The sequence below is a fragment of the Alligator mississippiensis genome, chromosome 1 (genome assembly GCF_030867095.1).
Source record: "Alligator mississippiensis isolate rAllMis1 chromosome 1, rAllMis1, whole genome shotgun sequence".
In the NCBI taxonomy this organism is placed as follows: domain Eukaryota; kingdom Metazoa; phylum Chordata; order Crocodylia; family Alligatoridae; genus Alligator; species Alligator mississippiensis.
The window spans coordinates 470,605,073-470,630,284 of NC_081824.1; the positions used below are offsets into that span (position 1 = coordinate 470,605,073).

The following is a 25,212-nucleotide window of genomic DNA, read 5'->3' on the forward strand; positions in this document are numbered from 1 at the left end:
GTATAAGAGGAGGCAGCCAAAGCAAGTAGGGTGTGTACTCACTTCTGCTCGCCCAGCAGGCTTTGGGGACCACAACATCCTTTGTTTTCATGGCTAGATGAGAAGGAGGGTCCCAAAATTAGGGCTGTATGGGATGCCGAGTCACTGAGCTCAGGAGTCTGTCGTGTTGTGTAGCTATCGCTTGGTGGGAAGGTTGCCCAGCCTTTTGCTTTTATTGGAGCTGAACTGTGCTTAGTACAACACAGCCCCAAGCTAAAATCTATTCCTCACTCTTTTAACCACCAGTTATGAAGAAGAAAAAAAGGTCCTTATTGAAAGGTGTTAGAAGAGACGCTGAAGACTTTTAAAAGATAAAGCCACTTGCAATATTTTGTCCCGTTTGGGCTGATTTATTAAATCCAACCCCCCCTTTCCCCCCCCCCCAACCTTTGACAAGGGGCTAATGCCACCCAGAGCTGGGCCCGGTTTGGAGATGCCTGCCATTGAGCATTGATCTTTGCATTAGGTGGAAGTGTGAGCTGCAGAAATCGGAGCAGTGCCTCCAATCCACAGTTAACCTGTGCATGCATATGCCAGCATCCCTTCCCGGCCGCAGGGGTGCATTTGCCAGCATCCCTTCCTGCTCGTGCATTTGCCAGCATCCCTTCCTGCAGGGCAGAGACTCCTGACCTGAGCTGTGACCGTTCTCACTCTTAGACTTTCTCTGGCTGAGCCAGCAATGCTGAGTGGTTTCTGTAGCATGTTAGAATTGGCCATTCCCAGGCTTCGGACAATGGGTCCCTTCATGTTTTGAGTGGTCATCTCAGGCTAGAAACAACGCAGGAGGGAATTTGGGACTGTGTTTCCTCCTTGCTGCTGCTTTGATCCAGAAGGCTTTTTTTGTGCTTGGAAACACGGATTTACAACCTTCTTTTTCTTTTAAGTTTCCAGACCCCCCTCCGAGCAGTTTCATAAAGCCGCGGCAGGTTCCCTTTCAGGCAGCCACCTCCAAATTTATTACAGAGGCGAAGTGCTCTGTGCTCACTGATTGAAAAATGAGCCTTAATTACTGGCGCTGGGTCTGGCTGGATTTCTACCAGCTCTCGGTGGGAAGGGACACAGATTTTCACAAGGGGGAGTGAAAGCTGTAGGATGCGAGGCCTGGGGCTGCTCTTTATGAGGGCTGTAAGGGGTAGATTTGACACTTCCTTCAGTGGGAGCTGGATTGGGGCCTTCCCATCTAGATAAACCTGAATTTGGGACTAGTCTTTCCTATGGCTCCTTTGTGGCATCGTTGTACCCTCATGCTCTGGAATCACTTTCCACCTGTTGTGCCCAGGTATCACTGACTTGACGGAGGGGAGGCAAGTCCTGGCCATTGGTCCACTATGCCATAAGGGGCTTGCAAGTGTCCGTGTGAACCGAATCCTTAGCTGGGGAACAGAGGTATAGCTCCATTCCAGGCAAAAGCAGAATGGGGCCAGGCCCACTGGTGGGCTACACTGAAGCGGGGAGAGGGAAAGTGGGTATAGACGGCCTGTTCAATGGATGCAGATCTGGCAGGAAGAAAGAAGCTGAGTGGCTTCTGATCCCTGTATTGCAAAACCTTCACTCCCATTGACTTGGTTGAAACCTTAGAAGCACTAAGGGTAATAAATCATTGTTGTGACCCCCCTGGCGGTGGTCAGTGTGTGTGTGTGTGTGTGTGTGTGTGTGTGTGTGTGTGAAATGGGATCAGAACTTGTGGCAGGAGTGATATCTTTTATTAGACCAACTAGATATTTGCAAAAAAAAAAAAATGCTTATTTGCAAGCTTTCGGGCGCACACACCCTTCTTCAGGCATAGGAGAATGGAAAGATTGTAAAATTTCTCCTAGGTGGAAATGGAAATTCATATTTCACAGGAGAGCTGAAGGTGTTGTAAGATATCCTGGGTCTTGGCCTGAAGGAAATGCGACACGCACAGCATATGAAAAGCTGTCTTTACAGATACAGACACTGTGGCCAGGCTATGCAGACATCTCCCTTGCCTTTTAGGGTTTGCTGGTCTTCTCAGCTTGCACATTCCTTGGGCAGGATGCTTGGAGGAAAGCTGCCGCAGCAAAGTCAATGGCAGCTTTGCCAGTCATTTCACTGGAGCCAGGACTTCATTCTGTGTTGGGTTTTTTGTGTTTTTGGGGGGGTTTTGTGGGGAGGGAGGTTTGGCATTGCACCTTGCGCAAAGAGGTCCTTCGCCAGGACTAGGATGTGGGCCGTGCCATCCTAGGAAAGTCCAGCATCCTTAGCGCCAAGTGCTCCATGGAGCTGGCAGGATGTAGGGACTGGAGAGCTGCTGTCACCCTCTCCTGTGGAGGTCTCTGATTGCAGATTTGCAGAGGTAGCTTTTGGAGATGGGTCTTTTGTTGCGGAGCCAGCTGCCGCCTCTTGTAGCTGTAGTCAGACTGTCCAGTCAGCGCTCACTGAATCTGCAGGGAGTTTTAAGGGTCCCCTCTTGGTCTCCCCTGAGTCAGACGTCTCCCTTCCTATTTAAACTTTTCTGACAGTGAGGTATGCGGTTTCCTTCCCACCTTCTGCTCCTGATTTCCAATGCCCAGGCTGCTCTGCTGCTATCCGGGGAATAGCCCAACCACTCCTCCTCCTGACAGGCCTTTGCTAAAAGGGGGTCGCCTTTTGCCTTTGCTCTTAGCTACTGATTTACGTGCGTCCTTTATTCAGAGCACTGAGGAGGGAACCAGCACGGGTCAGGTCCGTGTCACTGAGGGCAGGTCCTTTCCGCTTGTCATCTGCACTGCAGTGAAAACTGCCGCGGAGCAGTGCAAGGGTCTGAGTCACTTCTCCTTGAAGCTCAGCTGAAGGATTGTCTGTGCCCCTGTTTGGCACCACACTGAGGAGGCACCGTCACCCATGACCCATAGAATCCATCCTTCTTTTTGAATGAAAGCTGAGCTGCTGATCCCATCACCTGACTCCAGGAGCAGGCACTTAGGACCTAAGCCACTAGGATCTAAGGCACTTAGGACCTAAGCAGGCACTAAGGACCCAAGCCACATGCTTCACCTGGCCCAAGTTCCTGGCAAGACCTCTTATACCTTCATGGAAGTAGCAGAGAGAAAGCACAAGCATCTGTTCAAGCTAAAAAAAGGGAAACCTTTTATCAGTAGAGGCAATGACAGCTTTCAGAAGATCTGACTCCAACCGGCAGGGAGCATCCTGCATTATTAAGCACTGTCGCACTTGTTATGGCAGCTACCCCTGCCTGTTATGCTTAATCCATAGTCTTCCATGCTTCCCCCGCACCCCGCAAGCTGGTGAGCAAGCTTTCAATCTTTGGGAGACCTGCTGTGTCTAGTTAAATGAAATCCCAGGTAGAGGAAGCCATGCAAGCAGCGGGGAGTTTCAGCCTGATTAGAGTTGATTTTGAGGGCAAAGCTGCTTCCTGGGGATGGGGACTGGTGTTGGGCTGTGATCCCTGCAAGGTGTGCATGCACAGTTTCATAGTTGTTAAGAGCTGGAAGGGACCTTACAGATCATCCCAACCCCCATCGTTTCATAGTTGTTAGGGGCTGGAAGGGATCCAATGGGTTCTGTACAGCTTCCACCTCACTGACTTCTCCTCTAGTTGAGCCAACTTGTGAGGCCCCAGACATCTGCTGCCACTCAGCAGGGCAGTGACTGGTGTCAGCATGGGATGCTGGTGTCAGGAGTAGGGACAACTGTATTAACAGAGACTGGCTGCAGAGCCATATCTGGCAGCTAGACAGTCTTGCACGGATGTAGAAGCAAAACACCGCGGCTTTATAGAGCTGGCCACGCACGTGGCTGCTTTCCCAGCCAGCTTGTCCTTGCAAATGTTCCCTGCTGTCCTGTTGTGCTCTGACTTTGTACAGTTTGTTTATAGACCTCCCTTCTTCCCATAAGCAAAAAGATAAGGCCAGGCCTTGCAGCTGCGTGCATCGGACCATGCCTAGGCGCCACGGTCTGCTGAGGACGAGCTGCAGCGAAGCCCTAAAGCGCCTTTAATTTCAGTGGTAAAATTGTCTCTAAAATAAAGGTTTCTTTGGGTAAATCCAGTATCTTTTATTAGACTACCTCAAATAGTTGGAAAAAAATCTTCTTTGCAAATACTCTTCATCAGGCTGAGAAAGGGTCTGCAGTTAGTCTGTGCTCTTTTTCCATCCAGGAAGAGCACAGACCAACTGCAGTCACTTCCTCAACCTAACGAAGGGTGTTTATACCCGAAAGCTTGCAAAGATTTTTTCCAACTATTTTAGTTGGTCCAATAAAAGATATCATATTTACCCAAAGAACCGTGCCTGCCTGTATGTTAGAGAAAGTGTCTGCTCTTCCTGGATGGAAAAAGAGCACAGACCAGCTGCAGACCCATTCTCAGCCTGATGAAGGGTATTTGCAAAGAAGACTTTTTTCCAATTATTTGAGGTAGTCTAATAAAAGATACCAGATTTACCCGAAGAACCTTGTCTGCCTGTGTCCTTAGAGCAACACAGCTACAACCTGTATCTCTAAAATATGGTACTCTCCAAAGTGACTGTTGCCCTTGGGCCAACCTTGCAGAGATGCAGGCTCAGTGTAGTCCGTGAGGGTACCAGGTATGTACCATTAGGGATATTCTGGGGCATTTGCCTAATTGAGTGTTGATATTCTGCCCTGCTTAAGGCACACAGCATGTATGAGCTCGGTGCCATACTGCATCAGGTCCCGAGCTAAGGGGGAGCCTTTCCAGATCCACGTGGTCCAGCTTACTGCTTGCATGCCCGGGTGTATCTCGGGACTAGCTTCACTGAACTCAATAGACTTCCACTGCTGTGTGGCTGACATGCAATCAGGTCTGGGCCTCCTAAGCTTTGCTTCTTCCCCGCTTGTGTGGGTGGCTTGGATTCAGGACTCCAGGAGTGTCCTGCTGGGTCTCCAAGCCCTTGAGCGCTGTTTAGACTTGGAGACTTCCAGTGGAAACCGTCAAACCAGCTGACAACCACGGTCACAACCCGGGGCCCGGTCCCGCAATGACTCCTGCCCTCATTAATAATCCCTCCAGGCCAGACTGCTGCTGTGTACATCTTCCATCCACATCTGGAATCACAGTTTCCTGGATCGGCTTAGCCCTTGTTCTTCCAGGATGGCGGCCTCTCTTCTTCTTGGCCCAGAGCTCGGCTGTGGTTGCCAGGACTTTGCAGAGGGAACACCTGTTAAGTCCTGTAATTGCTCTTGGCTTGCTTGGCTATTTTTGCCTTTGTATTTATCTGTGAGATGATGCAGCAATGCCAGTAAGCTGATTCCTGGGGAAAGCTAAGGCAGGAGGAGGAGTTCACGTCCTCCTCAATGGGGAGATGGGGAAGTGTTTCCCCATTCACTGTAAACACTTAAAAATATGATTAGCTGAACAAAAACTGCTGCTTATTGTGCTCATTGCTAAATCAACAGGGATTAGAGCTGCCTGGAGCAGCATCGGTGGCTCTTAAAACTTCCTGGAGTTGTCAGCTGGCTATCCTGGTATGAGGCAGCTCAGGGCAGTGGCTCCAGATGTTGAACCGGAGACATGGCTCTTGCACATCCCTTCTCTGTGACCTTGGATAAGCCACTTAACCTGCTCTGTGCTTCTTTCCCAGCCTTTGCTCATGTTGACTCCTTAGGCTGCAAACTCATTAGAGCCTCTTTGGTCTTGTATTGCAATTAGCACAGTATCTCGACGAAGACCTCTAAGCGATTACTGCTAGTGAAAAAAAAAGGAGTCCTACATGCAGAAGATGATACGGATTTACAAATGGCAGGGCTTAGGCTCACATAGCATCTCTGGCCTAAATGACTGGATGCTCAGGCAGCCTTTCATGGCAGTATGGTCCATTGTGCCTGCCCACTGAAAATAAAGCCAGTTTTGCATGGCCCAGGTAGGCCTGGCTGAATGCAAAGCTGACACCCACCCAAGAGAGGAAACATCCTTTTCTTTTCTTTCTTCTAGCCACAATGGGCCAAATTCAGTCCTCGGGCGCAGGTAAAATTTCCCTGCTCTCCATGGGAGTTGTGCTTGGTTAGGCCAGACCAGGGCTCTTGCAGGGCAAGGTCATAAGGATGAGACCTGATGGGGACTGGTATGTCCGTTGCCTGTTTTCCTAAGCTAACACCTGACTAGGTGTATTTGGGTCTTTGAGCGTGTTTTGAGGTTGCTTGACTAAGGGTTTCCTGGGATGCAACCACCCTAAAAAAACAGCTGTTTGGAGAACCCCTCTTTCATGCAGGGGTGGGGGTGGAGGGTGTGCATTTATTGGAGGAGGGGTTTGTGCACACCCGGGTTCAGACTGTGGTTCTGATCCTCATCCTCCTGGGCTTGATTGCTTGGGGGTGCCCAGCACCTGCTAGCCATGAGGGGAGAGATGGTGCAAGTGGGTGAAGGGTAGGTAAAGCTGGGAGCTCTGGGTGGGCTTGTGCCAAGCTGCTGGGCCTCCAAACAAAGCCTGGGTGAGCAACACGTGAGTGCCCTGCCATCACAAGTGGGTTTCTAAGCAGCTTTCCAGCACAGTGATTTGGGGGGGGGAGGTGTTCAAGGTGACGTGCTGGGGTGCTTGCACCCATGCACTGCGAGTTCAAGCCCTCCCTCGGGCAGGTGTTGGAGGGAGTCTGCTCCCTGCCTTCTCTGTGCCGTGCTTTTTTGGAAACTTAGTGCAGAGAGCAGCATTTTGGGGCTGAGTGGCATTTTTCAGGCGCACTGAAATTCACTGGGAGGCTCTGAATTGACTTGGAGCTGTCAGGGGAGGCAGCAGCGATTGAATGGGGAGAAGGCAAGTGCTGTGTCACATCATCCTGGTGGAAGAGCCGGGGTGGGGGGAAGAGGTCCCAAAGCATGGGGGGCCAGGGCATGGGGTAGGATGGATGGGTTAAAGCGGTGCGTGTGGGGAGGAGGGAAGAAGGAATATGGGGTCAGATAGGAGCGCACCTGGGAGGTGAAGAACAGGACACCGTTGGGAAGGAGGGAGCAGAGCTGAGCGGCCGAGGATGATGGGAGGGCTTCACCTCTGCCCCATCATGCCCATCCAAGCTGCCTTCCCCTCCCCACAAAGGCTCCCCACTGACTCTATGCTAGTGCCTGCCCCGGCCTTCACTTTGTAGGGTCCCATGTGGAGCTCACCCCCAATTAGGGGAGGGATGCCCTGGGCTAAGTTGGACCGGCAGAGAGGTTTTGGTGGGGTTGGCCGGCAGCTGGGGCTCCTTGCAACTGCAATGATGGTAGCCAAGGAGCCAGGAGGAGCAAGCTGGCCTGAGGTTCATGGGGGCTGATGGTAATTTAAAAAAGAAATAAGAAATTTAAATGTCCCCAAGTGGACACCTAGTTACATTGCCAAGTGATGCCTTGGGCTGTCCCCGAATGTGGAGAGCCACAGGCCTCGAAACCCATGTAATATCAAGGTACACACCATCCTCACAAGTTACCCTTAACTCTGCCCTCTCTCACCACTGTCCCTCAGCAATAACCCCTACTGACACAGGTGGGTGCAGCTACTTATATCAGGATTTACTACATTTCTGTCCTGGCCTCTGAGTGCTCTGTAGCACCTGTAAGAGCAAAGGGCAAGAGGACTATAGGCAAAGTGTCTTTCCAAAGACAAAACTTGCCTTTCAGCCAGGCACGGCAGATAGGAACTCCCTAGCTTGGCGTCTGCTATGATCCCCTTCATACTGCTCATCCAAGGTTTGTATTTCCACAAATACAGTTAAGCACACACCTTTGTGCTAGTGTAAGTGCTTCCACACCGGGGTTTGGGTCAGTCTAAACTGTATAGCTACAGGGTCACCAGCCGAGGAGTAGACCGGCCTTGATTTTCCTCCATGCAAACAGGCAAGCATTGTGAAGAGTCTGGGCTCCCAGGCCTGGGCCAAAAGTGAGACAGATAAGTAAAAAGAGTCCCTGGAAACAGAAAGAAAGCATGAGGAGACACAAAAAGCAGCAGTGCACTTGCTGCTGAGTGGGTGGCCTGTGTCCTTCAGAGATCTGCATTTGTTTCCATTGCCCAGAGGACCCCCCAGGCTTGCTTTGGTGTTGGGAGGCGATAATGTCTGGTTTCAGAGACGCGGCTGGCAGCTGTTTGGATACAGCGTGATCCTTGTAATAATCAGGGGAGAAAGCATTTTCCACCAGTCTCTGGTTTCACTTGACTCAATGATGTCAACCTGGCTGGAGCGAAAGGGGAGAATACGTGCAGGCTCACCCCCTTGACCAAACACTTTCTCCACCGTCTGTGTTTCTTGGGCTGACAGAGGCCCGAGGTAGGACTGTACTTAACTTGCCTCAATGCAGCTACTTGTATCAGGATTTACTACATTTCATAGATTTCATAGACATTAGGGCTGGAAGGGACCTTGCAAGATCATCGGATCCAGCCCCCTGCCCAAGGGGCAAGAAGTCAGCTGGGGTCAAAAGATCCCAGCGAGATAGACGTCCAAATGTTTCTTAAAGGAGTTCAGAGTAGGTGCTTGCACCACCTCTGGCGGCAGGCTATTCCAGGCCTTGGGGCTTGGACAGTAAAGAAGTTTTTCCTTATGGCCAGCCTGAAATGGTCTTGGAGAAGTTTGTGACCGTTCAACCTTGTCATCCCTTGGGGCGCTCTGGTGAACAGGCATACCCCCAGATCCTGATGCACAACCCTGATGTACTTATAGGCAGCCACCAGGTCCCCCCTGAGCCTGCACTTCTCCAGGCTAAAGAGCCCCATGGCTCTCAGCCTCTCATCATAAGGTCTGTTTTCCTGCCCTCTGATCATGCACGTGGCTCTCTGCACCCTCTCCAGCTTCCTCACATCCTTCTTGAATTGTAAAGCCCAGAATTGGATGCAGTACCCCAGCTGCAGCCTCGCCAAGGCCGAGTACAAGGGGAGAATGACATCCTGGGACTTGTTTGAGAAGCATCAGTGGATGCAGATCAGAGTTTTGTTTGCTTTGCCGGCTGCAGTATGGCATTGGTGGCTCACGTTCATCTTGTGGTCAGTCATGACCCCCAAGTCTCTTTTGGTCGTGGTGCTAGCGAGTGTAGCACTGCTGAGCCTATAATCATGATGCAGGATTTTGTTTCCCCAAGGTGGAGCGCTTTGCATTTCTCTGTATTGAATGCCACTAGGTTTTCATCCGCCCACCTTACAAGCCTACCGAGGTCGGCCTGGCTCACCAGCTTATCCTTAAGTGTGGATGCTCTTTTTCAAAGTTTGGTGCTGTCTGCAAACTTGGCCAGGCCGTTTTTGACACCAGTGTCCAGATAGTTTATAAAGATGTTAAAGAATACAGGTCCGAGAACGAAGCCTTGTGGGACACCACTGGTCACCAAGTGCTGTGTTGATTCAGCTCCGTCAACTACCACCCTCTGGGGCTGACCTCGGAGCCAGTTCTCCGGCCATCGGACTGTGGTGTAGCCAAGGCCGCAGCTGGCCACTTTTTCCATGAGGACATCATGGGACACCAGGTCAAAGGCTTTTTTTAAAGTGCAGATATATGATATCACCCTCTTCCCTTTTGTCCAGACGATGTGTCTCCTGGTCATAGAAGGAAATGAGATTGGTCAGGCAAGACCTGCCCCCAACACGGTCTCTTAGTGCACTGGAGAGAGAACTGGGAGGAGAAGTGCAGCTGCCCCGCCGAGGGGACGAGCCTTGGGAGCTGATGGGAGCAGGACTCCCTTTTTGGTCATTGCATCTCACAGTGGGTTCGTTGTCCCAGAGCAGCTGAGGTGTGGTGTGGTCAGGAGTTCGATCCCTGCCCTCTCCGCCCTTCCTCTGCTTCCACTCTCCCTCATCGCGAATTTGTTGCGGCTGGACCAAAGCCTTCTGCTTGGTCGCACCTATGGACTGGAGCAGGCTTTTCCACCTTGGCTCACGTCTCAGCCAGTACATACCTTGCTATCCTCACGGCATTTCACTCCTTTTATTCTTGCTCTCGTACTGTTTAGCTTGCCGGCGATGCACAACCACTGCTGGTTCTCCCTGATTTTGTTTTATTATAGTTTTCTTTTGCTGCGAGTGGCAGGTTCTTCTCCCGTGCTGTCCAGTTCCCTGCTTCCCCTTGGCATCAGGGCCCAGGAGGTGCTCCAGGAGCAGAGCTTATCCTTGCGGCATCTGTCCTCCCCTCCTGATGGCACTTGATTCCTGTTATTAAGCCCTTGTGTGCATAGCTCTGTTCACTTCGGCGTGTTGATGTGAGTGAGGGTGACACAATCAGACCGGCGGGGTCCCGAGAGTCAGCGAACTAATTCACTCAGACCCGTACCTGGTATCTGCCTGTCTGCAAGCATCTGCCTTAAAGATCAGATCTCGATACCCACAAGAGAAGAGGAAGCGGATAAAGGATGGAGGCCAATCAAGGGTAAAGCGAGAGAGCCAAAGCCATGCTGCTGTCCTCAGAGAGGACTGCACCGCTGACCTGTCCTGCTCTCGCCATTCCTGCCAGTAGGTTGTTGTAGCAATCTGTCACCTCCCAGGACTTTGCAATGGTCTCTGCCACATGCCACGGTCACCCAGCACCTCGGGTCCCCACCTGGAGCATGGTAAGCATCTCCCTGCTCCCGCAGCCCACCCCCTAGCACTCTCCTGTAGGCTCCTGGCTCCATGGTGCTAGGTGCTGTACAGTCTTTACAATACAGTCTTTTGGCCCTGATGTGCACAAGACAGAGAGAAAAAAACCGAGTAAAGGATCCTATTTATCTTACGGGCACAGGCAGGACAGCATTTCATTGTAGCTTTTAGGCAAAGAGCCACTGAGCTGATTGAGGGCAAGGGAGCATGCAGCCTAATGGTATTGTGCTGAGGTTTGTGATGCGGAAACGACACTTTATTATTTACAGGAACTTATATAAATTGCTATTTATGGGAAAGAAGTAACAGTCTTGCTGCAGCCCTTGCAAAGGTCCGGGCCTAGCGTTGTTGCTTGTCTTGCCATGCTTGCTGGCTTACCCAGACTGTCTCCTAGGATGTCACACCTCTCGGGCACTGTTTCCAGGAGGACTTACTCCGTGTCATGGTCACCCAGGAAAAAGGTGTTCCTTTTTTTCTCCCTGATCCTGCCTTCCAAAAATGAGGGGCATGTTTTATTTTGAGGGTGTGAGCTATGCAAGAAAATACGGTAACCACGAGGGCTTCATCTTCAGAGATGCCACGAGCCTTCAGGTCCAAGCGGAGCTGCTGTTTTACCCCTTACAGAAGTGACTGTAGCTTGTGGGAGGCAGGGCAGTCTGCATAGCAGTCCCCAGTCTTTTCGGGCCCCGGTTCAGCAAGTATTGAAGCAGGTGCCTAGCTGAAAGCACAGGCGTGCTCCCTGGAGATATGCGGGAGCACTGGAGCATCTCAAGACAGGCACGTGGTGATAGACCTTGACTCAAGACTTCCTTTCCCGAGTCTGTTGGAGAGTGGAGACTCCTTTGCTGCATGGCTCGAAATGCCCCGTCCTGAACTCCCGTGGGACGCCCTGGCGCAGCCGAGTCTGAGGTCAGCATCGGTGCTCTGTGCGTGTGCAGATAAAGGCAATGCCGTGCCCGCTGCTGCATGGAGTTGCGTCTCCTCCAGGTCACGCACGCTCCTGGGCGAGTCTGAATGCCAGTTAATTTGCTCCTGATCTCCGGTCCCTTCGTTTTCAGCCATGCATGAAAACACTCGCTTTAGCCCTCTGCCCGGTGTCTTGTGGGCTGCTGATAAAGGTGCGTCCCCGCTCCGCCTGGATGCTTTATTTAATCTTGACCGTACCTCTGCCAGGCAATTAAAGAAGGCAAAGATAAGCTGATCAGCAAGGCAGCTGCTGCTTTTCAGCCCTGCTTATGACCATAACGCTGGGAGCCAGCCCTTCTTGTCTTCAGGGATTATAATTTTGTACTTTTAGGGCTTTTAGGGGTGGACTTTTGTAGTGATGTCTAACTAGCTCTGGGCACGGTGGCTTCTCTGCAGTCACTGGGATTCGAGGGTGACAGTGGGGCCAGCTCTGATCCTGCTACTGCAGTGGCTTTGCTGGCGGACCTGACCCTTGACTTCGCAGGGCCGTGTGTGCAGGCTTTGCAAGGGCTGGCTCTGCGGGTCGCCTCGTGCGTCATCGCTGGAGAGGAAGCAAAACAATGTCATGCAGCAAAACCAACCCTTGACCTCAGGAGCCACTAGCGGGGATGACAGAGAGAAAGCAATGGGAGGAAGTCTTTGCTGTGTGGCAACCCCTCCAACAGCGCTCGGCAGGAAGCGTGAGAAATCTCACAGCCTCGGCGATTTTAAGCTCAGGAGGCACCGCTGCCATCCTCTCCTCTGACCCGCTGTGCAACACAGTCCCTACGACTTCCCCTGTCCAGGAAACCAGTCGGGGCTTAAAAATATCCAGCAAAGGAGAATGCCCTGGCTGCCCTGGGTTGGTTGCTCCGATGGTTAATCCCTGTTTAAAATTTGCAGCCTATTCTGAGCCTGGATCTATCTGACTTGCCTTTCCAACCATTGGGTATCACATTATTTTTGCTATTAGTATTGGATCCTATCTGTTTCTCTGACTGAAGAGATCTCCATCAAAATCCTGTTCCCCACAGAGGTACTGGTAGATCGTGATCCACTCGCCCCTTAGTCTCCCCTTTGATAAGCGACGTGGCGTTCCAGGTTCTTCCTCAAACTGTCCCCAATCTTTCGGTATATTCTTGAATCGTGAACACCAGAACTGGACGCAGCGTTTCAGTGGCGCCAGGGCCAAGACCACGGCTCCTATACACCCCTGTCTGGGATGTATACCATACACCCCTGTCTACACGTGCGAAAGGGAACGGCTAGCACAGCAGCAGGTATGGTAGGAAACATGAAGCAGAACAGGAGATCAGGCACGAAGCAGAAAGCAGAGCAGCAGATCGGGCATAGGAAGGGGATAAGAGTGGCACTCAGAGAGGGTGCAGGGGTAATTGGTGGCATTGGCCCCCACTGCTCCAAGTTGGCCAAGTGTCCTCTTTGCTCCAAGTTGGCCAGTGCAGGAGGTCCCTTTACAATGGTTGCACTGGCTAAGGGTAAGTGAGGTCCCGCTCCCATCGTGTCCCTACGCTAAAGGGAAGAGAGAGAAAGCTTTAGGGCACAGGAAAACACTTCCAGGCTGGAGCAAAGGAGAGGATGCTTAATAAGGACCGGGGGCCATGCCGGCTTTTGTCAGTCCTCTAAATCCAGCATGTGGTCTCACTACAAAGCAGTTAGATTACAGCAGGGCCTAGTGGTCACGGGGGATTTGAGGCACCGGGGTTTTGCTCGTGACCGGTCAGAAGGGTGTGAGTGAGTCATGATCTCTGAGCCTCAGTTTCTCTTGAACGCGGGTTTAAGGATGCCCTGCCTTGTGAAGCGAGCTGCTGCTGAGGAGTGCAGCAACATAGCGCTAATGCCTCTGCAGCTACATAGATCAAAACCATTTGTCTTTGGGAACGTGGCCAAGAAGTAGATGATCTCTCGGTGCGTGTGCGAGTCTAATCCCCAGCCCAGGAAATCCGAGTCTTTCCATCTCTTACAGCTAACTCTGGGTGAGCCTCCAAGCCTCTTCTCTGCTGGGCAGAGGCCTGAAAAGTGTCCTGGTCGGTAATGGATGGGGTTTACTGACCAGACCAGCGGGAGGAAGGGGAGTGCTGAGTTCGGGAGAAGTTCATCCCTTTTTCTTCTCTCGCTCTCCTTGCCTGTCGAGTGCTGGCTCCCAGAGGAGCGCAGCGTGCTCTGTGCAGCATTTCCACTCCCCTGCAGCCCTCTGTGCTTTTATTGCTTTGGCCTGGGTTTCTGCTTGCAAGTCAGATGCCGAGCGCAGAAGACTCTTTATGACTCACCATTCAGGTTGCCGAGCTTGAAAAGTGACTTTTCGGGTCTGTTTGCAAACCCCAGAGTCATTTCTGTAACCAAAGCCAACTCCGCGGGGCTTTCTGCCCGGGTACGTGATGGAGGCTCCAGGAAGCTGATTGGGGATGTGGGCTGGTTTGGGTTTTGAAAGAGCCCTTCAGAAACTAGTCCCGTCTGCTCACTTCACCAGAACACACTCTCCGGTTCCCTTTTGCAGACACAGGTGTTTCTGGGCTGAGATTTTCAGTAGTGATTAGCAATTTCGGATGGCTCCCATCTTGAGTCTTGAATTGGAGAAGCCACAGAGCAGTGGGGGCCAACTTTTATGCCAGGCATACCACACATTCGTCCCGGGCCCTCCCCGAGTATCACTCCCATCCTCATCCCCTGCCTGATCTATTGCTGTTTTTCACCCCCAGCCCTCTGCTTCCTATCTGATCTGCTGCTCTGCTTCCTGCTTCCTTTCCTCTGCTTCCTGCCCAATTTGCTGCTTGGCTTTCTGCTTCTTGCCTTGCCTGTCCCCTCCTGGACCTGCCGTCCTGCCACCCCTGCCATACAGTTCATGGAAAACAAGTGCTTGGTCCTTTCTGCAACTCTTGCTTAATTCAAGGAAGACAAGTGCTTGGTCCTTTCCGCAATTTGACTTGCCTATTTTGTCAGGACTGGGAGAAAAGGTCATTCAGAGAAGCTGTTTGCTGTAATAGGGTGGGTTAGGTTGCTGGGAATTAATCTACACTGGGAAACATTTGGTCCTGCAGTTGGGGGTGTTAGAAGAGGGGAGCCATTACAAAGGGAGCTCCTGAATAAGGAGGTTGGTAAAAGGGACTCCAAGTCATCAATGCCAAAGCTTGTGAATCAGCCCTGAACTGACAGGCAATCCTAGACGGGTGCATTGCAAGGCTACTATTAGAGGATGCAGAAGAAAGGAGGTAGGGACTCTTAATGAAGTGTGAAATCTTAGCCCTGGCTGTCCCTGGAGCTAATGAATGTTGTTTAGATAGAAATGCCTATTCTGTAAAAGCCTGGTGCATATTTCTCTGAGCCAAGGCTATAGGGGGAAACCGAGGCTGTTTTGTTTCATCGTGGCCTTAGGCAGGAGGACAATTTTGAGGTCATCCTGTGCTTGGGCTCGGAGACTGAATTAAGCTGTGGTCTCTGCACCAGCCAGGCTCTGCTTCCTGATCCTTCACACACTTTGGCTAAAAACGGAGGACGGGTTGAATCTGGGGTTGACTGTCCTGGGCTTTGAAAACCAGGCTGGGGCAGTCAGTCCCAGTTTGCATGACAGCTATCTCAAATTAGTCCTGATTGTCCCTGGCAAAGTATTAACTCCGATACTTCACAGGTCCTTAGTGTGGGACAGTGGTTTTATACGTCTGTCTGTAGGATCCTAGGATGAAAGACTTTGTCCAAGGAGAAAACCAGTCTTCTTTTTTTATCCTTGAGCACGGAAGTCACTGAGATTACACTTGCTTTAAATTGACGCCAACTGAATTATTTGCAGACAAAAGGCAAAATCAGATCCCTCAAGCTCATCATCTATAATTACAGTCTCAGGATCAGGATGGCCAACACAATCCTTCTGCCAGCCACCAAAGAGAGACCCTAGCACATACCATACAGTTACCACCCAACTCAGATCAGTTTAGGCACCAGTTGGGATCCCCAAATCAGCAGGAGACCGGCCTACGGGGTGCTGCTAGAGCAAGGAAGAGCAGTAGGGCTGTAGCAGGGAGGGCTGTAGGATTAGCACATTGGGTCAATCGGGGATGCTCTCAGACCAGGACATCTCTGTTAGTAATCATCATCATCACCACAAAAAACATCCCCCTGCTTCCAAGCTCTCATGGGGGTGGAGAGGGGAGGGCAGGGGTCTGGACTCCACCTGCCAGGAACTTCCCAGTTAGTAGTAAAAGGCAATCAGGACTCGTAGTAGAGATGGCATCTTTTATTAGACCATCAAGAGTTTTGCAAAAAACATTCTTTAGTTGCTATTTAGTCGTAGTAATTCAGCAACAGCTGGAAGGAGTAGCCAGGGGTGGCATGGGGAAGGGCTGGGCTTTCTAGGCTCCCCTATGGAGACGTGGAGCAGGGCCTATGGGGTTTCTGCAGCTGGAAGGAGGTGAGGGGATTTAAGCCAGCGATCTGGCACACACTGGTGCAGCCCGTACCTCTGTCAACCACAGCGATGAATGCTGCCACTCAACTTCCAGCCCTGTGGAGAGACCCATGGGCCAGGTGACACCACCCGGCAGTCTGGATTTAGCCTGCGTGCCGGAGGTTAAGCACCACTGATCTAGGCCGTCAGCAGGCTCGGCTCTACCGAGACCATCCCGGGTTGCAATCCATCATCCAGGCAGAGGTCAGTGTTGGGGCTCCTGGCTTTGGTGGGCTTCTGTTATAGGTATGCAGAAGATGCCACTGCCAGCACTCGAGTGGTTGATTTAGCCGCCAGATCGTCACTACCAAACGAGCAAGTTACCAGCAGCACCCCTGACCTGCCCTTTGTCCCAGGCGGGACTGGCCAAAAAGGCCACCAGACTTGGGGCAGCAGGTTGGCTGTGTGGACAGGACAGGGTTGAGGGTAACACCTGTGCTAACTCTTGTGCAGACGCACCAATGCGGCAGGGTCCCCCCTTGGTGCAGAGCGGCCAGGCGAGGGCAGTGGCACTGGGGGAAGAGGCTCTGAACCGTGCAGGTGACTCCCCCCGATCCCGCGAAATGGCAGCTGCTGGTTGAGACGGTCTGGGTCCTTCTTGGCAGCCTCCTCTCCCCAGTCTGCTCTTTGCACAGCCTCGTTAATGAAAGCAACCCTGGCCAGCAGACGCTGCTGGGCTTCACCTGGTGCTTTCCCCTGCTGGCAGGTAGCCTGGCACGAACCAGACCGCGCTGCAATCTGGATCAAGCAGCACTCGGCTTTCAGGAGCTATTGCCCAGGGGACTGGAAGCAATTACAGCATCCGTTCGACGGGGTGGGTTGAAGGAGATCAGCAGAAGCGGGCAGGGATGAGTTGTTCTGGGTGAATCGTCATCCAACGTAGGGGAGAAGGGGGAGTGGGTGAACCACGCACCCCACGCTCCATGCCCGGTGCGGTTTCCATTGGGGGCTTCGGCTGCTGCAGCGCTACACGCGTGGCTGTACGCAGGGCCTCTTATCTGTACACTGAGCCTCTCGCCAGGGGCCTCTTATCAGTACATCGAGCCTCTTGTTGTGGAAGTGCTTAATCTCTGGCCCTGCTTTCCTGTTCTGCTCAAGTTTCTCTCTGCACAGAAACCAGGAGGAGGGGGAAGCAAAGCTGGTGTGCAGTAGGGATCGATAACCTACAGGTCGCGGGCTGGATTTGGCCTACAAAAAGATTGGATCTGGCCTGTGAAGGTGTGGTCAAGCTCAGGTTGGGTCCCAGTAGCGCCAATCCCCGATCAGCCTCAAGGCCAGAGAGAGACACTTCTGCTCTTGGGGCTGTTGTGGGGAGGAGGAGGCATCTGTGCAGCCAGCACCCAGGGGGTTAACACAGACCCCCTATTGCAGCTGCTGCCTTTCTTGCTGTCACCAGGTGCCACGGGTGATGGGATTTAGCAGCACTCAGGGTGGGCAACAGAGGGTCCCACACCCTGTAGTTGATAAGATCTTACCTGCTTCTTTAGGTCCTTGGGACTCTTGGATCCCCTGACCCCTCTATAAAGGGCAGGACAAGCAGATGATGCGCTCTGAAAGGGCATTGGGTTAGAAACAAATGGGAATACAGGATTTCATAGGAGCCAGGGCTTCTGTGCAGTCTTGCAACCTTGCAAACCTAAGGTTGGCCTTTCCTTGCTTTCCTCTGTCCAGCTCATCTTCAGAGCTCTTGGGCTCAGCCCATCTCTCATTCTCCGGTTGTACAGCACCTGGCGCAGCATGGGCCTACCCTAGCTGGAGCCTCTAGACCAGTGGCTCTCAACCTTTTTTAGACTTAAGGTCCCTCCTTAGAAAATGCAAGCTCTTATTTTTTCACTCATTTCTTGACTACCCAAAAAACACTAGCATACTTCTTCTGCTGCCAAGAACTTGGAAAGGCCACAGCAGGTCAGAGTGGTCGGCACCATGATTTCTCTTTGAAATCTCTGGGTTTATCTTGTGAATTGTGTGTAACATGTGCATACCTCACAGCATGAATATTGTGTGGCATCCTAGGGCACTTAGGACCTCCCAGGGTGCCAGGGCAGCCTGGCTGAGCATCGCTGCTCTAGGCACTCTTGCAATAGAAAGAGTGGCCGGTTTTGGGGTTCAGGATGGCGCGGTGGGCAGACTTTCTGGCTTTTCAATGTCAGTAAGATGCTTCTTGGTAGATGCAGAGGACACGGTGAGCTGAGCAAGGCAGCATCCTCTAATGGGCAGGGCAGGAGTTCAGGGCCCCCCTGCCGGGGCCATGCATTTGTGTGCTCCCCTCCTCATCCTGCCCGCAGGGAGGAGAGAGTGATCTGCTGCTTGGCAGAAGGGCTCCCCAGGGGAGGAAAGGCAGAGTTCCCCTCTCAGAGCTGCAGGGCAAGTGGGAGGTGGTGAAGGTAAGCCCCAGGCTGTACAAATAGCGCTAGTCCCTGGGTCAGAGATGAGCAGGACCTCATCCCATGGTCTCTGCAACTCCTCGTTCATTTTAATGGGAGTTGGACGAACAAAAGAGCTGCAAGGCAGATTGGTCTGGGGAGATGAGGAGTGTGTTTGCTGCCGATGCAACTCAGCATCTTCACTGGCGTTGTCCTGAGAAGGGCCTCACTAGGACTTTGGAGGGCATATGCTGTTGGGTCTCCATGCTGCAGCGAGCTGAGTTGCTCCAGGGCTCTTCCCCAGGCACTGCGGGAGAAGGCATTGGGGTCAGAAGGAATTATGGGTTTTGCAAGACTTTACAAGACTGCGAGCAGCTGAGCCGGCATTTAGCTTGTGTCCACACCAGTGTAGGCAGGGGGCCACTTTCCAGCTTGAAGGAAAGCACCTGAGCTCAACCCGGTGTGCCCATTCGGGCTGAAAGTGCACTTCGGGAAAGGGTTTTTTTTCTGCAGAGGGGAAGGGAACGTAACGCCTGCTGTAGCAGCGCTGCCTCTGCCAGGAAGATGTGGTCTTTGCTGTACCTTGGAGCTAAAGCCCCAGCCTACTTGGCAGGTCTCGGCCACGGCGCCCACTGGGCACAGTTACACGGCCAGGGATTGTGTCAGTGAGCCCCTGGCCTGGCGTGACCCATTTAACTGGCAGTGAAGCGCTGCGGCTCCTTGAATCTTCCCGATGCAGCTGGAGGAGTCTGCTTTAAACAGGAGCTGATTACTCACGTTGTGGACAGGAGCCTGACCAGATCCCTGTCTGATCAGATTATCAATTGTTTCCCTACTAAAATGCACCAGGGAGAGACTGTAATTACCAGCGACAGACCGCGTGCAGAGGGGGAAGGAGCAGCTGATTAGCTTCATTAGTGGGGGACCAAATCCACATCTGTCTTTTCCCTCTAGAGTACGTGCCCGACACGCGTCCTCGCGACGCCTGGGGCTGCCAGCCCGAACGGGCACACAGGCTCCAGCTCAGGTGCTTTCCTTCAAGCTGGAAACTGGCTCCCTGCCCATGCTGGCGTGGACACAAGATCAATGCCCGCTTGGCTCCTGCATGAGGCACCACTGAGGACTTCCCAGTAAGGTCGTCTCCATGCTTAGATGCTGAAGCCAGGAGCAGTCAATGCAGGGTGATTTCCCTGACTTGCAGGTTACCCTGGAGTCACCATGGGCGGTGAGAGCAGAATTAGGCCCTACAGGTAGGAAACACAGTTGAAGGCACACAGAAGGGGTCATGCTGCAGGTGGCACTTGCTGGAGCCATTTGCTAAGGGGGGATTGAGGTGGGATTGGGCCACCCTGTGTAAAAGCAGAGAGGGCAGGTTCCTCCTTGCTCTGCTTTCCAGTCCCTAGTAAATTTAATATCATAGCATCCTCCCCACCAGCCTGTTCCTGTGCTGGTGCGATGCACGGGCTCGGTGCCCGTGCTCTTGTCTCCCTCTAGTGACGATCCCAAGTGATGGCAGTGACTTGAGCTCTGCCAAGGGAAGAGGGATGCTCGGGGCTAGATTTGCCTCTCTCTTGGGTTGGGGTACACAGGTGCACAGAAGTTTCGGGCTGGAAGGGACCTCATGAGATCCCCCCTGCCTTGGGTAGGAAAGACTGCTGGGGTCAAATCGCCCCAGCACGGTGTGCATCCAGTCTCCTTTTGAGGATCTCCAGGGTAGATAAAAAGGCCCTCGCTGCTGCAGCCTAGGTGTAACAAGGGGGGGACAGGTCCTTGGAAAGCAGTTGTGTAGAAAGGACCTCTCGGCGATAGGGAGTGACACCTTTCTCCTCCGGCTTAGGCTCTTCTCCATTCCTGGAAGCTGCAAGCCTCTCGGGCGTCTGCTCTGCAACCCAGACCACAGGGCAGGGAAAGGACAAAGGTCTGGGGAGCTGAAGGGGGAGAGAGAAGACCCAGCACCTCCTACCCCTATGTCCCCCAGGAAAGCTGCACTGATTTCTCCGGGAGACCCAGACCGCTGAGCTCCAGGTCTCTGTCTGCTTCCTCCTGCCTCCCTCCTAGCTCTGCAGAGGGGCCTGACCCGTGAGGGGCACACCGGCAGCTGCGGTCCCCGGTGCTCTCGCCAGCCCCAGCTCATATCGCCTATCACATCCCCCCTTGTCTGCATTTGCCTCCTAGGCTGAGAGCCAGCGGGAAGCTCCGATTTCATGGTTTTCACAGCTGTTTTCTGTTACGCAACACATGATCGGTCTCGTATTTGCTGTGGAAATCCACAACGGAGCAGGAAAATAATAGAGGCTCAGTGCTCAGCTCTCGTTGACACGGTCATTGTCTACATCCAGCAGACACGGGCTGGATCCAACAGCTGGAAGCTGAAGCCAGATGTTTTGAGGCTAGAAATGCAACCCAGGTCTGTGCTAGGGAGGGTAATTAGCTTCCAGGCCAATGCTGTAGGGGTGTGGTTGGGTTGCCCATCGGTTGAAATCAGGTTTTTTTTTAAATAGGATTGCATCTTTCTAAAAGATTGGCTCTTAAGGATAGGAGAAATTCTGGCCTGGCTGCAGAGATGTGTGTGTGTGTGTGAGATCCTTCGACCTGTGTTATGCAGGTGAGATGAGTAGCCTTCAGCCCATGGTTGCGTTTCCTACAACGTAGGCTGCAGGAAATGTTGCTTTCAAGAGATACGTGTTTCTGCAGCCTGACAGGGAGAGCAAAGCAGGGAGGTGTCTGCAGTATGTGATGTGCTCAGTCCTGTTGCCTGTGGGCTGGTGAAAGGTGGGGGCCACTGAATGTGGGGATGCCTTCAAACCTATGAGTCCACACCATGATATCCCTGTTTGGCATTTGATGAGAGCACTGCTGGACTACTGTATCCCATACCAGGATTGTACAAAAATAGGGCTGGGAAGGGACCACACGAGGTGGTCTAGTCCTGTCCCCCGCTCAAGACAGGATCGTCTCAGCTATCCCAGGCAAGCATCTGTCTAACCTACTTGTAAAAATGTCCAAGGATGGAGATTCCCCAGCCTCTCTCAGTAGCTTGTTTCAATGTTTGACCACCCTCTTCATTAGAAAATGCTTCATCATTGAATCATAGAAAATGAGGGTTGGCAGGGACCTCAGGAGATCACATCTAGTCCAAGCCCCTGCTCAAAGCAGGACCAGCCCCAACTACATCATCCCAGCCAAGGTTTTGTCTAGCCGGGTCTTCAAAACCTCCAAGGATGGAGAGTCCACCACCTCTCTGGGTAACCTGTCCCAGTGTTTTACTGCCCTCCTAGTGAAAAAGTTCTTCCTAATATCCAACCTCAACTTCCCTTGTTGCAAGTTGAGCCCATTGCTCCTTGTCCTGTCATCTGCCCCCACTGAGACCAGTCCAGCTCCATCCTCTTTGCACCCAGCTGCAGGGAGATGATGACTACTATTAAATCCTCCGTCCTCTCTTCTCCAGACTAAATAAGCCCAGTTCCCTCAGCCTCTCCTAAAAATCATGTGCCCCAGGCCCCTAAGTCTCCCATCATATCCAACTTAAATTTTCCTTGTTGCAATTTTAGCTCATTATTTCTTCTCCTGTAAGAGAGTAGATGATCACCATCCTCTTATTAACCACCCTTTCATGTACTTGAAGACTATTATCAAATCCTAACCGCCTCCCACCAAGTAGTCTTTTCTCCAGAATAAACGCATCCAGTTCTTCCAGCCTTTCCTCACGTCAGGTTTTCTAGGCCTCAGGTAGTTTTTGCAAAGAGGTCAGACATGGGAAGATGGAGGGGGGAAGTCACAAAACAGCCACAGCAAGAAAAGGGCTGATGTGACGACTGACTTGCAACAAAAACCTAAAAGACTTGTTTCCGCTGGGGAATTGCCTGGCAGCACTATAAAGATGTAATTCTATTATACTTTTACAGAGGAGTACTTATAGCTGAACCGTCGTTTTTATCCCAGAGTACAGTGGCCACACAGGGAGTTATGCTGGAATGGTTATCATAGTGCACTTATATCATTAGACCACTGTAATTTTACCAGTCCATTTCCCTGTGTGGACAATAAAGAGAGGAAATTATCTGTAGCCTACTTACATACAGAGTGGCATCAAAGCAGCGGTCCTGAACCTTTCTTTAGACTCAAGGCACCCCTCAACCAGGTTGTCACAGCACAGCCTTGAGATCCTTTCAAGGGTGCCACGGGATGCCACACAAGATTAGCACGATTAGTCGTGCAAACAGGATTTGCAAGATAACCCCAGAGATTTCTAATAGGAATCCATAGCGTCAGGGACATTTTGACCTGTTGGAGGCTTTCTTTGCTACAGAAGAATTGCTCTAGTATTTTTTCTGTAATCAAAGGGACAAAAAAGACAACTCAGAGATGGTGTTTTCCGAGCGGTGCCTCAAGTCTCGAAAGGTTGAGAACCAATGGCCTGAACCCAGTGCAAAGTATTGCGGGTTCCCACGCCCATTTTTATACACCATTAAACATGTTTAGAGCATTCACATCCTAATTCTCACTTGTTACTAAACCATGATTAGGTGAGAGCAGCCACATCCTACTTCTCACCAAATAGTGCAACCTACCCACCTGCTAGGGACCCCTCTTTGCCTGGTCGTTCTGATCTCTTCTGGTGTCCTGTACTGGTCTAAGCCATCTTCTGTATGATGGCACCTATAAAGACTAACTCCTTTCCCATCACTTCCCTGCCAGCCATACGTGGTATGTCCAGTTCAGCTCCGGTGAGGCCGGCTTTGGTTCATGCTATTAGGAGGGCCTCTGTGTGGTTTGTATATGTACCAATCAGTGGTTGTATTAATTCATACTCCAGCAAGGCGTCAGTACTGCCTAACACTTTCTGCAGCCGTGTAACACTCCAGCAAGCTCCATTCCCCCTTGATGGTGCTGGGTTGGATCTGGGTATGTTCCCAATACAGCCTCCAGTACCCAAGTTCATGAGTTGTGCTACTAAATCAACAGGGCTCCCCATGAGCTGAAGGTTAAATGTGTGCTTATACTTACCTTAGTGAACTGGGGGATGTCTGGAGCACTCCCATTGAAGGATTTGATTGCCACCAGCTCATCCTGGAGCAGAAGTTGGCCCTGGGCTCCATATAGGGTGATTATGTCACCCCACAGGGCTAACCTGCAATTTGGGGGTGTGGCGTGATAGGGATCAGACATGCAGACCCTGTTGCACCCAGCTCTTCTCCCCACTGACCTTGTCTGTCTCCTCTCCACTCCCCAGGAGATCTGCGACGACCCTTACCTCTTCGTGGATGGAATCAGTTCCCATGACTTGCACCAGGGCCAGGTGGGGAACTGCTGGTTCGTGGCCGCCTGCTCATCTCTGGCCTCCCGGGAGGCCTTGTGGCAGAAGGTAAGGAGCCTGCTTAGCCCGGCGGAGCAGCTGCACTGGGCTGGGGAAGCTCAGCAACAGCCTTGGAGGCTGACACGGGTCCTGGGGTACCATTCCTCATCTCAGTGAACCGAGGTGAATTGGAGAGCATGCCCTGTGTCAGCACGGTTCACGTACTATTGGTCTGATCCCCCCGTCTGGTGCTTGTGAGCATCCTCAAAATTATGGCCAGGCCTTGATTTCAATCCATTAACATGAGCACCTCCCCACACTCCCAGAGCAGCTCACAGGGAACATGGATTTCAAATCACGAGAGGTGCAGAGCATTTAGATCTGGGCTTTTGACTGGGCCTCATCTTCAGTCTCTCCCTCATTATTTGCACTATGCCCTCCTTCTTGGTGGTGTCTGGCTTTGCGCTGCTTGGGCACAGAGCCCAAGGCAGACGTTCCCTTGGCAGTGTTAACTACAAGGGGGAGATATGGCATATCTCATGTGCTGCCTGCTCCTCCTACCACAGCCTTGAAAGGGGAGATGGCACAGCTAACAAACAAGGACTGTGGCTTAGCCCTGCACAAGCGCCGGCTGCTGTATTTAAGCCTCTGCAAAGGACATAGGAGGTTGAGCAAGGATCTGTTCAGACAGGCAAAGGCTCCAGGTGCCAGTAAGGCTGTGCCACAGACAGTAGCTGGCACAAGGCTTTCCCAGTGCTGGTGCCAGTGCCCACTAAAGGCAGTGGAGGGAAGCAGCACATGTGCCCTAGCATGATACGTTGACTTTGCTCAGGTGGAGCCCTGCCCAGATCACAGCCCTGCCAGGTCATGGCTGCTGGGAGAGGATGCGGGGTCTCTGGTCACAGAGCAGGGCACCTGACTCCCCGCAGCTCGAGCTTTGGCTGTTCTGATCTGAGCTTGCCCCTGTATTGCAAGGGCCCTGCTCGGGGCAAGCAGCTCGTTAGCTGGGTTCCCTTCGGGAGACGTTTGCTGCTCCTCCCTGCACTTTTGGGCTGTTGTTAGAGATGCAACAAGCCCTGGTGTCCTGGTTGTGATCTTGGGAGTGAGAAAGAAGTTTTGCTGCCGTCTTCCCTTCAAATGCTGTATCGCAGTCTAATGCACCTTTGCTGGAGCAGGCCCATGCTCCTGCTGGACCTGAAACCCCGCAGTTCCTGATTAGAGAGCATTGCCCTGTTGCTCAGGATCAAACTGATCACCACGTTTGCGGTCGGGAAGGGATTTCCCCCGTGGTCAGATGGGTACCGACTATGGGGCAGGATTGCCTTGCTCTGTAGTAGGGAGCCTGGTTCTCTTCCTTGGTTATCATATATATAACATCCTTGCCGTGGCAGGATGTTGACAATGCCCTTGTCCCCTTGCTTTACCTGTGGCGGGTGAGGATGGCATCGGTGTCCTTGAGCTATGATCCTTGTGGTTGCGTGACAGTTGTTTCTGGAGTTTTAGGAATTGTTTAGACAACACTCGTATGGGATGGTTTGGATAGGGATGTGCCTGCCTTGAGCAGGGGCTTGGACTAGGTGGCCTCTAACAGCGTCTCTTGTACTCTAG

General features: G+C 52.1%; 1 protein-coding gene across 2 annotated transcripts in view; it reads left to right on the forward strand.

Moving 5' to 3' along the window:
* CAPN5 (calpain 5) overlaps positions 1 to 25,212 on the forward strand; it is a 97,137-nt gene that overhangs the window by 35,525 nt on the left and 36,400 nt on the right. For both annotated transcript variants that reach the window (XM_006264031.4, XM_019479390.2), the window contains exon 3: positions 23,542 to 23,673. In XM_006264031.4, coding sequence (XP_006264093.2) covers positions 23,542 to 23,673 — 132 coding nt within the window. The remainder of the gene's footprint in view (positions 1 to 23,541; positions 23,674 to 25,212) is intronic.